The 13,061-nt window shown below is 40.0% G+C and overlaps 1 protein-coding gene across 1 annotated transcript; it reads left to right on the top strand.

The window, feature by feature from the left end:
• Nucleotides 1–6,959: 6,959 nt before the first annotated feature.
• Nucleotides 6,960–12,296, top strand: LOC120633963. Its single transcript, XM_039904399.1, has 3 exons — nt 6,960–7,599; nt 8,089–8,568; nt 8,752–12,296. Exons 1-3 carry the CDS (start codon nt 6,960–6,962, stop codon nt 12,294–12,296), a joined length of 4,665 nt encoding a protein of 1,554 aa, XP_039760333.1.
• Nucleotides 12,297–13,061: the final 765 nt, after the last annotated feature.

Genomic DNA, 13,061 nt, shown 5'->3' with positions numbered 1-13,061 from the left:
AACTTTGGGCCACAGACTTTTATATAAATACCTATATAGTAATAGTTATATATAATATTTTATTAGGAACTAAATTGTATTTATATTTAAATATATGGATGTACCTACTTTTTAATAGAATTAAACTTCAATAGGAAACATGAGTTAAATTAAAATAGGTATTTATAATATAAATACCTGTTTTATTAAAATGCATACATATTATGAATCTACTACCGGATGCATACATATTATTAATCTACTACCTAAATACACATGAAATCATTACAATATTGACAGAGACGTGTCGATGACGTAGTCAAGACGTGCAGGTACGATGCCGCGTAAAAACCGATTAGGCATTTGTATGGGCTTTATAAAACTGCCGTGCCCCTAAATGGTTAGCCTGTTTTCCGTCATTCAAGACATATTTTACTCCCAATTGCTGGTTGGTAAGTGTAAACAGGGCGGGCAGTTTTTGCGATACAAGGCAGGCAGGCGGGCAGATAAGCGGGTAGACAGGCGGGCAGACAGGCTGGTAGACAGGCGGGTAGATAAGCGGGCAGGCAGGCAAGTAGACATGCGGGCAGGCAGGCGGGCAGGCAGGCGGGTAGACAGACGGGCAGGCAGGTGGGCAGACAGGCAGGCAGGCAGCCGAGCAGACAGACGGGTAGGCAGGCGGGTAGACAGGCAGGTAGATACGCGGGCAGGCAAGCGAGTAGACAGGCGGGAAGGCAGGCGTGCAGGTAAGCGGGCTGGTAGGCGGGCAATCGGTGGCCAGATAGGCGGTCAGACAGATAGACAGACAGACAGAGTCTTAGTGAAAGGATCCCGTTTTATCCTTTGGGTACGGAATTTAAATAGACCAGTCGGTGTTAGTTTTAACTTCTACAATATTCATCAGAACATTTTACAAGTTCAATCAATCTTGGCTAAATTGTCATCGCCTTACTGGACATACATTAGATCCGGACTCCTGGGTTGATAGATCAGTCAGTCAGTAAGTCACCTTTGCCTATATAGATATACCAAGTTTAATTGACATTACTTCAAAAGTGAGTTAGAAAAACAGAAAATTTCATGAAAGTTTTCATCCCCTAAAGACATTAAGTCTTTGAGGGTGGAATTTTTAAACACGCATTTCTTTATTTTTAATCGAAAACATAAAATCAATGTTTCATAAATGTAACTTGAAAAAAGAATTGATAAATGAAGGTAAAAGGGGGATGAAAGTTTGTATAAACAAACTTTCATCCCCCTTTTACCCTCTTAGGGTGGAATTTTCAGACATCCTTTCTTAGCGGATGCCTACTTTGTAATAACTATCTGTGTGTAAAACTTCAGCGAGATCCGTCAAGTGGTTAGAGCTGTGCGTTGACAGATCAGTCAGTCAGTCTGTCAGTCACCTTTGCCTTTTATATATAAAGAGAAACAAAAGCCAAACGACAACTGTTCATAACGTTAACAAAATATTGCTTTTCCGGAAACCGGAGTGTTAAAGGAGTGGAGGAGTTCTTCCAGCACTATCAGCTACACTATCAGCTCCTTTATTATGACGAGCATAAATTATTTACCTACAATATACCATAATCAAAGCGCAAAGAGTCCACTCTTTATATATAATACTATAAAGAGTTCCCCCGATTTCCCAGAACCACCTCTGAACACAGGTTAGATACAAAACTAAGGAAGGAATTATCAAAATCGGTTTATAACTTAATAAACGATATTTTTCACGACAGTTTATTAAACACAATTGTAATTTTGCAACCTATTAACCAAGACCTATATAGATAATCCGTGATCTAACCTGTTAATACTATAAGTATTCAATGTAACAGATACATCGCCAACAATTGTAGAGTTCGAAGTGCAACTTTCCTTTATTGATGTTGTCTGTCGACGGATTACAGCTTCGCGTAGCGTTTGATACGCTTTACTTTTTGTTTGCATTGATATATATATATCAAGAGCAAATAGGATTGTTTTGTTTAATTTAATGATTTTTATTTGTTCGTAGATGTAAATCATAAACCACGTTTAAATACTTATCAAAGTTGTAATGGTATTTTATTTTTTTATTTTATGGTAACATTGAACTTATTATCATTTAATTCTTTTATGAAATGAAGATGTGCGTATGTTATAGTCTGGGAGCAGGTTTTGAAATCTTAAATGCTCACTAAATGCATGTTGTGACCTAAACTTTACTATTTCATCACACGAGGTATGGGAAAATTGACGTCACAAATTGCGGTTAAGATTGTGTTACGATAATAATGTAATAGAGAACCAGGTCTCCGGAAGAAGTGTGGCCATTTTATAGAGCCTTATGTAACCTAGTTATCTTAACACCAGAAGCGTGCCGCAATGAATAAGAAGAAAATAAAAAAGTCTTATTTCTCAAAATATAGTCATTACATTCATTTATACTTTACGACCCATATTAAACCAATCATCATCATCACCTCAACCAATTGACGTCTACTGCTGGACATAGGTCTTTTGTAGGGAGTTCCACAATACGCAGTTCTGGGCCGCTTGCCTCCAGCGGCTCCCAGTTACTCGCCTGATGTTATCTGTCCACCGCGTTGTGGGTCCTGTCCATCGGTTCTCCGAGCTATGTTCCCCGACCCATTGCCACTTCAGCTTCGAGACTCGCTGAGCTATGTCGGTAACTCTAGTTCTTCAACAGATCTCCTCATTTCTGATTTGATCGTGTAGAGATACTCTTAACATGAGCCTTCTTATGAGGCCCATAGCGACCCATGTCTCTGATCCTTAAGTCTTCATATTAAACCAATAGCCTTATAAAACACCTCTTCTAGACTAACGGCCTCTCCCAACGATAAGCTATACTCATAGTCACCACGCTGCGCGCTGGTTGGTTGGCACCACGCAGACGGGTTGATAATCGCAGTAGGTTGTAGTAGTAGCACAGAGGGGACAGCTGCTGCCTGTTCTCCGTTATATCTCGCCTAGTCGCCTTGTTCGACACCTGCGGGAAAAGGAGGGGTGCTGATATCTGTAACCGGTTCTATGCTTGTTTACAGCGGCTCCCTGCGATTAGCTTGATGTCGTCTGTCCACCTCATTGGAGGTCGAGCTGAAGCGCTGTGTTTACCACTGTGGGCCTACCATTTTTTTTCCGAGCTTTGTGCCCCCGTGCCCTCTTCAACTTAGCGACTCATTCACTCTAGTATTTGTCTGTACAAATATTTATATAAACTTTATCCTATAGAATTCGTGTCTTGAAGCTTAGTCGTCGGTCGCTGTCAAGCTGACATGTCGTAAAATCAGCTGCTCGTATTTTATTTATAATTTAAGTTTTAATTTTAGTCTTAATATTCGTAAAACTGTGTAAATTATTTGTAAATAAGTGTTTGTTCATTAGATAAATAGTCATAAAAAGTGTAATCAACTCAGCGAGCACAAAAAGCGAACTATCCATGTGACAGGAGGTTCGTTCGGCGAGAATTCAAAATCTAACGTCTGTAACGACGTATGATTTACGTTCAAAGGATTTTACTGGGGAGTATCGCTTTTATTTTCTTTATCGTTCTCTGTTATCACGTTATAATATCCCGATAGCTATTAAATACATTACTCCCTACACAGTACATTCTCGTTGATCACGAGACACGTCCCTATATATACACTCTGACAAAATCATTCTTGCTTTACTTGACGGATTTGTGGAAGTGAAGAAAAAGAATTATTGAAACTGTCTCAGACAACATTTACAGCATCTACTCATGCACACCTTATGATATAGGTCACTGTTCTAGTAATCTACTTTAGTAATTAATACATTTTAGAAATAACTTCAATAGTCAGCGCAAAAAATAGTATTTGTAACTGTTGGATATGCCAAACTAGTATGTTTTTATATTTCTAATCAGATCTTTAATATTACTCTGTTTAATAATAATTTGAATCCTACTTTTATTCCTTTGGTCTCTCTCTTCTGTAGGTCATCTATTTTCCTTCACTTACATACACTGTTTGGTGTGTTTCAGAGTTCTATAAAATGGCTCCTCCAATGTTAACCAGAAGAGCGGCTGCATTGGAAGAGCAATTGAAACTAAAGAATGCCCTCCGTGAACTCAAGTCACTCAAACAAGTAAATGCTGACTTGGTGAGGGAACAAGATGACAGTGAAGTTGAACTGAGAGCAATTATAGCCAAGAACTCCCAACTGAAAGGTGAACTAGCAGAGTTAAACAGTGCACACAATCTGGTCATAGAGGAGCGCGACCAACTCCAGAAGGCAGTCAGCTCATTTGAACAATGCATATCAACCTATGAAGAAGGTCTAGGGAAAACTTCTATGTTGGAGGGTGAATTAAGTAGGGCATGTTCAACAAACAATGACCTTCAGTCACAATTACACAGTGCTGAAATACTATCAACAAATAATCTGTACGATGAACTTGTTGCTTCATCCTCAACAATGCCAATGTGTATCGATCTGACTTGTGATAGTCCTTGTATAAAAAACCCCAAGCCTCAGCAACATTCCTGTTCCGTTGAAATAGCTAGGCTAGTTTATTTTGCGTACTTTCATAGTGTTATGTCCTATGGAATCTTGTTATGGGGTAAAGCAGCTGATATCGAAACTATATTTATATTGCAGAAAAGAGCTGTACGGTCAATATATAAACTTAAATCACGCGAATCCCTCCGTGAGAAGTTTAAAGAAATAGGCATACTTACTGTAGCTTCACAATATATTTATAACAATATAGTATTTGTAAGACAACATATTAGTCTTTATAAACAAAAAGTGGACATAAACAGTCGACTTACAAGAAATGGTCATAAATTAGTGTCATCTGCATATCGTCTGCGTAAGGTGCAGGGATCATTTGTGGGATTGAGTATACGCTTTTATAATATGATTCCTAAGGTGATTTTGGACCTGCCAATGCACAAGTTTAAGAATTTGTTAAAACACATTTATTACAGCGAGGTTACTATAAAATTGATGAATTTTTTAATGACAAGGTTGCTTGGAAGCATCCGGCTCCGCTTTCAGCTCTCACAAGATAGAAAAATGAATGTTAAAATGCAAAATGTAAATTGTTGATGTTGGAAAAGAGCAACTGCTGAGTTTCTTGCCGGCTTCTTCTCGGTAGAATCTGCCTTCCGAACCGGTGGTAGAATCACTACAAACAGACAGACTTGACATTTCAAAAGTGCTTATATTAGGCCTACTTGAAATAAATGAATTTTTAATTATTTTTTTTTTTTTGGTAATGGATAAAAGTTAATACTTATAAAAAATATAATGCAATAGTTACACTAAACAGCCTACCTATCTATTTTCGCGAATTAAATCAAGGTTAGCTTAATTATTATCATTGTGTAAAACCTCTCAAACGCCTAAGTGAGTGATGATAGTGTATTTAAATCAAATATAATTTGTAGCAAGAGGTTTAGTAGAGAATCTGCCAACAGTAGAGATCGGATCAGATCATCCATTTTAGATGTAATGCCGATGTTAACTGTGGATGAAGCCGTCTCGAAGCGACTGTTACTATAATCGCTGACTTACTTCTATCAACGAGCAAGACATACATTTACTAGAAATGTTTATTGGTTATTCCTTCACACAGTATTTTTGCGTTAACTATTTGTATAAGTAGAGTACGTATATTTATTAAGATGTTACTTAGAACATCTAAGCTGGACTAGTACTATTTGTCCAGGGAATAAAGTGTGAAAAGGACAACTCTACTTTAAGTACTGTCATATAGTTTAAATTAAATACTGTGTGCTGTATACAGTATTTAGTAGTAGGTGGTTTGCAAAATTAATTGATAATGGTTGCGCCAAGTTATAATTAAGTCTTAAATAATAATTTATAATTTCATTGGTGTTCCTATTCTCCCATATCCAACCTAAAACAGCACTGAACGATTCTCCGTAAAGAGACTGGCGCCCTCATACGCCTCAAAAACACTAGAACGCTGAGCTGTCACTTAAATTAACGGAAGCAAACGATTAAGACGTTTGCGACTTGCTTTCCGATTGCGAAAAGTAACGGGCAATACGAGTTTACTGGCTGCCTGAAAATAAGCCATAAAATATCATAATATACCTTAGAAGTTTCAATGAGATCCTTTTAAGCATAATTCCTATATTTATGTGTGTGCCGAAATATAACATAAGTGGTGGTGTTCGAGAAGAGAGGACTTCGTGAGGAATATTTGGATCAACGGACGGCGTGCTCCTACCCATGAAAAATAAGGTCAAGTAAGTGCTGTCTTCCTTGTGCTCTGATTCCTTTGTATCTTTCTTTTGTACACCAATTTACCGCAAAAAATACAGTCCACTCATTCGAAAAATAAAAATCTTAAATAACTTAATATAACTTGGCGCATACATATTTATTTTGGTCCTTCGAGCCGGATATTTACAGCATTTCCTTCATATTAACGTATTGAAGCATTAGTTTCCTTGTTAGAATACTTCTATAGGCTCTAATAATTGAAATAATATAATTTTAAATAAAATAGGTCATTGCGTCATCTATTTTCTTTGTCTTAATACTGGCATAAGCGGCATTATAGCATTGAGCTAGCTATTTCCCCAGTTAGACATACTAATTATCTACACATATTTATGTATATTTCGATAAATATTAGTGTATTTAAATTGAATTAACAATTAAAACAAATCTTAAAACTTGCAATTATTAATTATCGTAGTACCTTCGGTTGTGAAACATTTACTCAAGAGTCGTAACACCTAGCATATAAGGTCGAGATTTGTCTATACGAACCTCTGGTCGATCGAACATTCGATATAACCCGACCACGCGTAATATCGAACGAAGCGCGCTTGCGCATATTATCCGCACTCCGCGCGACCTACTTAATTTACCAGTATATGATTGGCTATTAACCTATCATACTCACATAAAAATATAGGTATTTCGTGATTGTTAGATAATTGTCTCACTTACACTTTAGTAAAATGCCTCCTAAAGTAGATTCTAAAACTAGCGAAAGTGATAAGGAGATTCAGGATACTAAACTGTCTATCTTAATTGCTAAACGTGAAGCTATATTCGGTATCATGCAAAATGTCTTTGACTTATCTCGTGAACCCGATGTTCATACGAACGTTGAAAAAAGAGAACATTTTCTAGACGAATCTTCACAAATTGATTCATTGCGTTTAAAGTACGAGTCTATTGTAGACGATTATAATACACGTTTATTAAACTTAAATTCAGATGCAAAACCTGATTACAAAAGTCTGTATGCTTTTGAGACTTTGTATAATAGGGTCAAACGAACAAATACAAAATGCTCAACTTTAAATACGACACCAGAAATACATAATGCGACCTCCGCGCTGCTAAAAGCCAAGCCGAAGCTAGCTCCCATATCGATATTAGAATTCGATGGTGACATTAAATCTTTTCAGATGTTTTATACGACCTTTAAGTCAGTAGTAGATAATAATCCATCACTCACAGATGCAGAAAAGCTATTTTATCTGTTACCGAAGCTGACAGGGAAGGCAAAAAGCGCAATCGCTGGAATTTCTCCGTGTGCTGAGAATTATCAGCTCATTTTACAAACACTCGTCAATAGGTTCGATGATAAACGTATGTTGACTTCCGCGTACCTACATGAATTATTTCGCTATAAGGGTTTTCAGACTCCCTCTGCGACTAACTTTGAAGATTTCATAGACCGGTTCGCTGGCGCAGTAAGCGCTTTAAAAAATCTAAAGTTAGATAACCTAGCTGATCTTATCATACTACATATAGCTACACAAAGGGTCGATACTGAGAGTGTACGCGCGTTTGAAATTAAATGCGGTAAGAATATACCTACTTTCGACGACTTTGTGGAATTTATCACAACACGCGCGAAGGTGTTTGAGCGTACGAATACGAATGTCACAAACCCTTCTAATACACGTCATAATAAAAATATAAAACATTTGAATAACGGGACTTCTGGCAATGCGCCGAAGTATCAGGCCTATATAAGCACGGTTGATAAGCCTACGTCCAAGTGTCTATGTAGAAATATAACACATGCGCATTTATATAAATGTGTTGACTTTAATAAATTATTAACTCCTCAAGAACGTTTTAAGTGCGTCAAGGAGAAGAATGCCTGTGTGAACTGCCTGTCTATAAAACATAAAGTCGGGCAATGTGAAGTCTCCCCGCACTGTTCGTGTGGTCAGAAACATAACAAAAGGCTGCACTTTGACCAGCGCGAGGAACATTCCCGCGCGCCTCAGTTGAATACCGTCATGCCGCCACCGAACGCACCTACCGTTACCGCGTCATCGCCCGTAGCGGATGATCGCGCCGACGTAGCACTGTGCGCTACGCGCGTAAGCCCGTCTACAAGCGCTACGCAGGTGTATAATAGCAATTTAATGAATCGTGTGGAAGACAAGCGAACTACTGTCTTATTGGCTACCGCACAAGTTGCTGTTTACGACTGTAATGGTGAACGGCAAGTTATACGTATATTGTTGGATTCTGCTTCGCAGGCCGATATCCTCTCAAAAGAATGTTGTGATCGCTTGGGTTTGCAAACTAAATTCACAGAACGTACTATCGTGAAGGGGTTCGGTGGAATTGAGAAGGTTGTACAATCCAGCTCGGTTGACTTGACGTTTTATTCGCGTTTTGATGATAACGTTAGTTTTAATATCTCGCCACTTGTTGTTGATAAAGTGACAGACAAATTACCTACGGCTGTGATAGATACGGCAGTCCTATCACACCTTAAAGGTATTCCGCTTGCCGATGCGAGTTACGGCGTACCTGATAAAATTGATGCTTTAATAGGAGCTTCCCTATTTCCACATTTGCTTCTCCCCGACGACGTCCATACGTCACGTCGCGACCCGTCGGTGCCCGTTGCATTGCGCACGGTGTTAGGTCTGGTGTTCATGGGCAATGCGCCTACGATACCTACTATAAATACTCATACGGCCTTGACATGTTGTTTCGTTCAAGAGCCTCCTGCTATTGACTCTTTAGTCAAGCGTTTCTGGGAACTTGAAGAACTTCCTTCCGCTTCCATTCAGAATCCTGATGATAATGAATGCGAAGACTTCTACACTTCGACTACTGTCCGAGATCCCGATACGGGCAGATACGTTGTCGGGCTGCCATTTAAAGAGGATCTATATTCCCTAGGGAATTCTTTGGACATAGCTAAGAAACGTTTCATCTGCCTCGAAAGAAAGCTTGAAGCTTCGAATAAATTGAGGTCGGCATATGATGACGTCATAAAAGGTTATCTCGCGAAAGATTATATTTCTCCCGCGCCTTCATATGATTCTAAAGATCCTGTTCCGATTTACGTGATGCCACACACGGGGATTTTACGTGAAGGCAAACTCTCGACGAGACTGAGATTAGTCGTCGATGCTTCTTGTCGTTCTAGTTCTGGAAAGGCACTGAACCATCTGCTACATTCCGGTCAAAATTTACAGGGAGATCTTTTTAAAATAATTTTGAATTTTCGTCTGCATGCAGTGGCAATGACAGCCGACTGCCGAGAACAGTTTCTACAAATCGTTATGCGCGAAGCTGATCGTCGCTATCAATGCTTCTTATACCGCTTTAATCCACAAGACCCTCTTGTGCTATACCAGTTCAATCGAGTCTGTTTCGGTCTCACTTCCAGTCCCTTCCATGCACTGCGCACGGTAAGACAGCTGGTGAATGACGACGGCGCAAAATATCCACGAGCGAATAGCATTGTGCTACCCGCGCTTTATATGGATGACGTAGCTTTCTCGCTTCCCAGCGAACTAGAGGCAGTCACTGTGTCGCTGCAGATGATCGATCTTTTTAAGGGTGCACAGTGGGAATTAGTTAAGTGGAACAGCAATTCTCGCGAGGTCTTAGATAACCTTCCTGCGTCCCACAAACTTCCGACTGAAGTGGAGTTTGACAAAACCATGCACCATAAAATACTTGGTCTGCATTGGTATACTGGAAATGACGCTTTCTATTTTAAAATTTCTGTGCCCGACGATGTGACATGCACTAAGCGCTCCATCTTGTCGACTGTTGCCCGTCTGTGGGACATAATGGGCTTCGTTGCTCCCACAGTCGTGTATGCCAAAATATTAATTAAAATGCTTTGGCAATTAAATCTTGATTGGGACACTGTAGCTCCACCACACATCATTAAGATGTGGAGACAGTTTTGCGATGAGTTGCCAGCTCTAAATAAGCTACACATACCGCGTCATGTGGGCGTGACAACAGACTGTGAGGTCACTCTCCTGGGACTATCAGATGCTAGTCTCGCAGCCTATGGTGCTGTCGTTTATTTACACGTTAGCTCCCCTACTGGTAACACTGTGCGTCTTGCTTGTGCGAAAAGTAAAGTTTCGCCGACGAAACCTCATTCAATTGCTCGTCTCGAACTATTAGGTGGCGTCCTACTGTCGAAATTGCTTCGTACAGTACATGACACTTACTCTGAGCGTATCCCAATCAAGGCTACATATGCATTTCTCGATTCCAAAGTCGCCCTATATTGGATAAAAAGTTCACCGCATAGATGGCAGACTTTTGTCGCGAATCGCGTTGTACAGATAACTGAGAATATCTCACCAGACAACTTTTATCATTGCCCTGGCACTGAGAACTCTGCTGATATTCTATCGAGAGGTGTAACTCCTGAGAAGCTTCTCTCACACCCTCTGTGGCTGCATGGTCCACCATGGGCATCAATGCATCCGTCTCAGTGGCCACTCAAAACTCTAGAGGGAGAGTCTATTGAAGACGTACCCGAGAAGAAGGTTCTTATACACACTGTGTGTAAACCTATACTCCCGAACGACTTACACGAGCTTGCTCTCCGTTTTTCTTCGTGGAGCAAACTTCTACGTATAATTGTATACATTTGTAGATTTGCTAAATTACTGCCTCGTCGCGGCACTAGTGCAGTTACCGCTGACGACTTAAATTTCGCAGAGAATAGAATGCTTCGCGCTCTGCAAAATCAGCATTTTGCTGAAGAATATTCTCTTATTAAAAATAATAAAACATGTTCACCGGCATTTAATCGCCTAAGACCATTTATTGATGATGGACTTATCCGCGTTGGTGGTCGTCTCGCCAACTCTGGACTTAGCTTTGAAAAAATACATCCGGTTATATTGCCTCGCAATGGCCACGTGGTAAATATAATCATTGATTATTACCACATTAAACATTTACATGCTGGACCCGAACTCCTAATGGCCCTGCTTCGTCAGAGGTACTGGATTCTGTCGGCACGCCGTATTGTCAGGCAAAGAGTACATATGTGCAATACTTGCTTTAGATTTAAACCGCGTCCAACCATTCCGCTGATGGCGGATCTTCCTGATATACGTACACGTCCAGCGTTGAAAGCCTTTAGTTTCACCGGCTGCGATTATGCAGGTCCTATACCATACGTTCCTGTACGCCGCCGTGGCGTACACAGCGAGAAAGCTTATATTGTGCTGTTCACGTGTCTCACTACGAGATCTACGCACATTGAGGTTGCTACCTCACTCAGCACCCCCAGTTTCCTCGCCGGGCTTAAAAGATTCCTATCATGTCGTGGTCCTGTTCAGGTGCTGCATAGCGACAATGCTAAAAACTTCCAGGGTGCTGCTTCTTACCTTCGGGACCTCTATAAATTTCTAAGAGAAGAATATTACCCGAAGCTAGAGCAGGAATGCGCTGAAAATCGCATAACTTGGAAATTCATCTGTCCCAATTCCCCACACTTTGGAGGTTCATGGGAAAGTATGATCAAGGTGACTAAGACGATCCTGTTCAAGGTCATAGGGCAACAGCTCCTTTCTTATGAGGAACTTTGCACTGTGCTCATTCAGGTCGAATGTCTTCTCAATTCGCGTCCGCTAACAATACTAAGCTCTGACCCTGCCGAACCTTCGGCTCTTACTCCAAGTCACTTCCTACATACTGCGCCTCTATTCTCCTTGCCTGCGCCTGATGTCAATCCAGACAAAATTAACTTGGTTGACAGGTACTCGTTAATAGATAAAATGGTCCAATCGTTTTGGAATCGTTGGAGGATGGAATATTTGCACGGATTGCAAGTTCGTTTGAAATGGAATACGCCTTCCGTACCTATTACGCCGGGAACTGTCGTCGTAGTTATAAATGACAACGTACCGCCTCTGGCTTGGCCTCTAGCAGTAGTAGAGAAAGTGCATCCCTCGAAAGACGGCGTCATACGCGTAGCGACCGTTAAAATTTCCGGGAGAACTTACGTCCGTCCGGTCGTTCGCTTATGCCCTCTTCCGACGCAATAAGCGTAACAATTATAGTTTCATAATTTAGTACTAAGTAGCTCATACGTTAAGACTTTATTCTCTTTTATAATAATTCTACAAATAATTAATATTTTTTAATATACTTTCGTAAATATACACATACTTATATAAAATACGCCCATGCGCAATACGCGTTCTTAAAAGAGGCAATTCTACCTCATACCTTATGAGAGCTTTTCTTAAAGGTGACCCTTTAAGGGCGGGTGGATGGTTGCGCCAAGTTATAATTAAGTCTTAAATAATAATTTATAATTTCATTGGTGTTCCTATTCTCCCATATCCAACCTAAAACAGCACTGAACGATTCTCCGTAAAGAGACTGGCGCCCTCATACGCCTCAAAAACACTAGAACGCAGAGCTGTCACTTAAATTAACGGAAGCAAACGATTAAGACGTTTGCGGACGACTTGCTTTCCGATTGCGAAAAGTAACGGGCAATACGAGTTTACTGGCTGCCTGAAAATAAGCCATAAAATATCATAATATACCTTAGAAGTTTCAATGAGATCCTTTTAAGCATAATTCCTATATTTATGTGTGTGCCGAAATATAACATAAGTGGTGGTGTTCGAGAAGAGAGGACTTCGTGAGGAATATTTGGATCAACGGACGGCGTGCTCCTACCCATGAAAAATAAGGTCAAGTAAGTGCTGTCTTCCTTGTGCTCTGATTCCTTTGTATCTTTCTTTTGTACACCAATTTACCGCAAAAAATACAGTCCACTCATTCGAAAAATAAAAATC

The sequence above is a fragment of the Pararge aegeria genome, chromosome 22 (genome assembly GCF_905163445.1).
Source record: "Pararge aegeria chromosome 22, ilParAegt1.1, whole genome shotgun sequence".
In the NCBI taxonomy this organism is placed as follows: Eukaryota; Metazoa; Arthropoda; class Insecta; order Lepidoptera; family Nymphalidae; genus Pararge; species Pararge aegeria.
The sequence above is the reverse complement of the archived record's forward strand: the minus strand, read 5'-3'. Positions and strand labels throughout refer to the sequence as shown.

Coding starts and splice junctions, on each gene's coding strand:
- LOC120633963 (XM_039904399.1), top strand. CDS start 6,960: ATGCCTCCTAAAGTAGATTCTAAAACTAGCGAAAGTGATAAGGAGATT. Junction 7,600..8,088: donor CAATAGGTTCGATGATAAAC/GTATGTTGACTT, acceptor TAACTCCTCAAG/AACGTTTTAAGTGCGTCAAG. Junction 8,569..8,751: donor GCAAACTAAATTCACAGAAC/GTACTATCGTGA, acceptor CACACCTTAAAG/GTATTCCGCTTGCCGATGCG.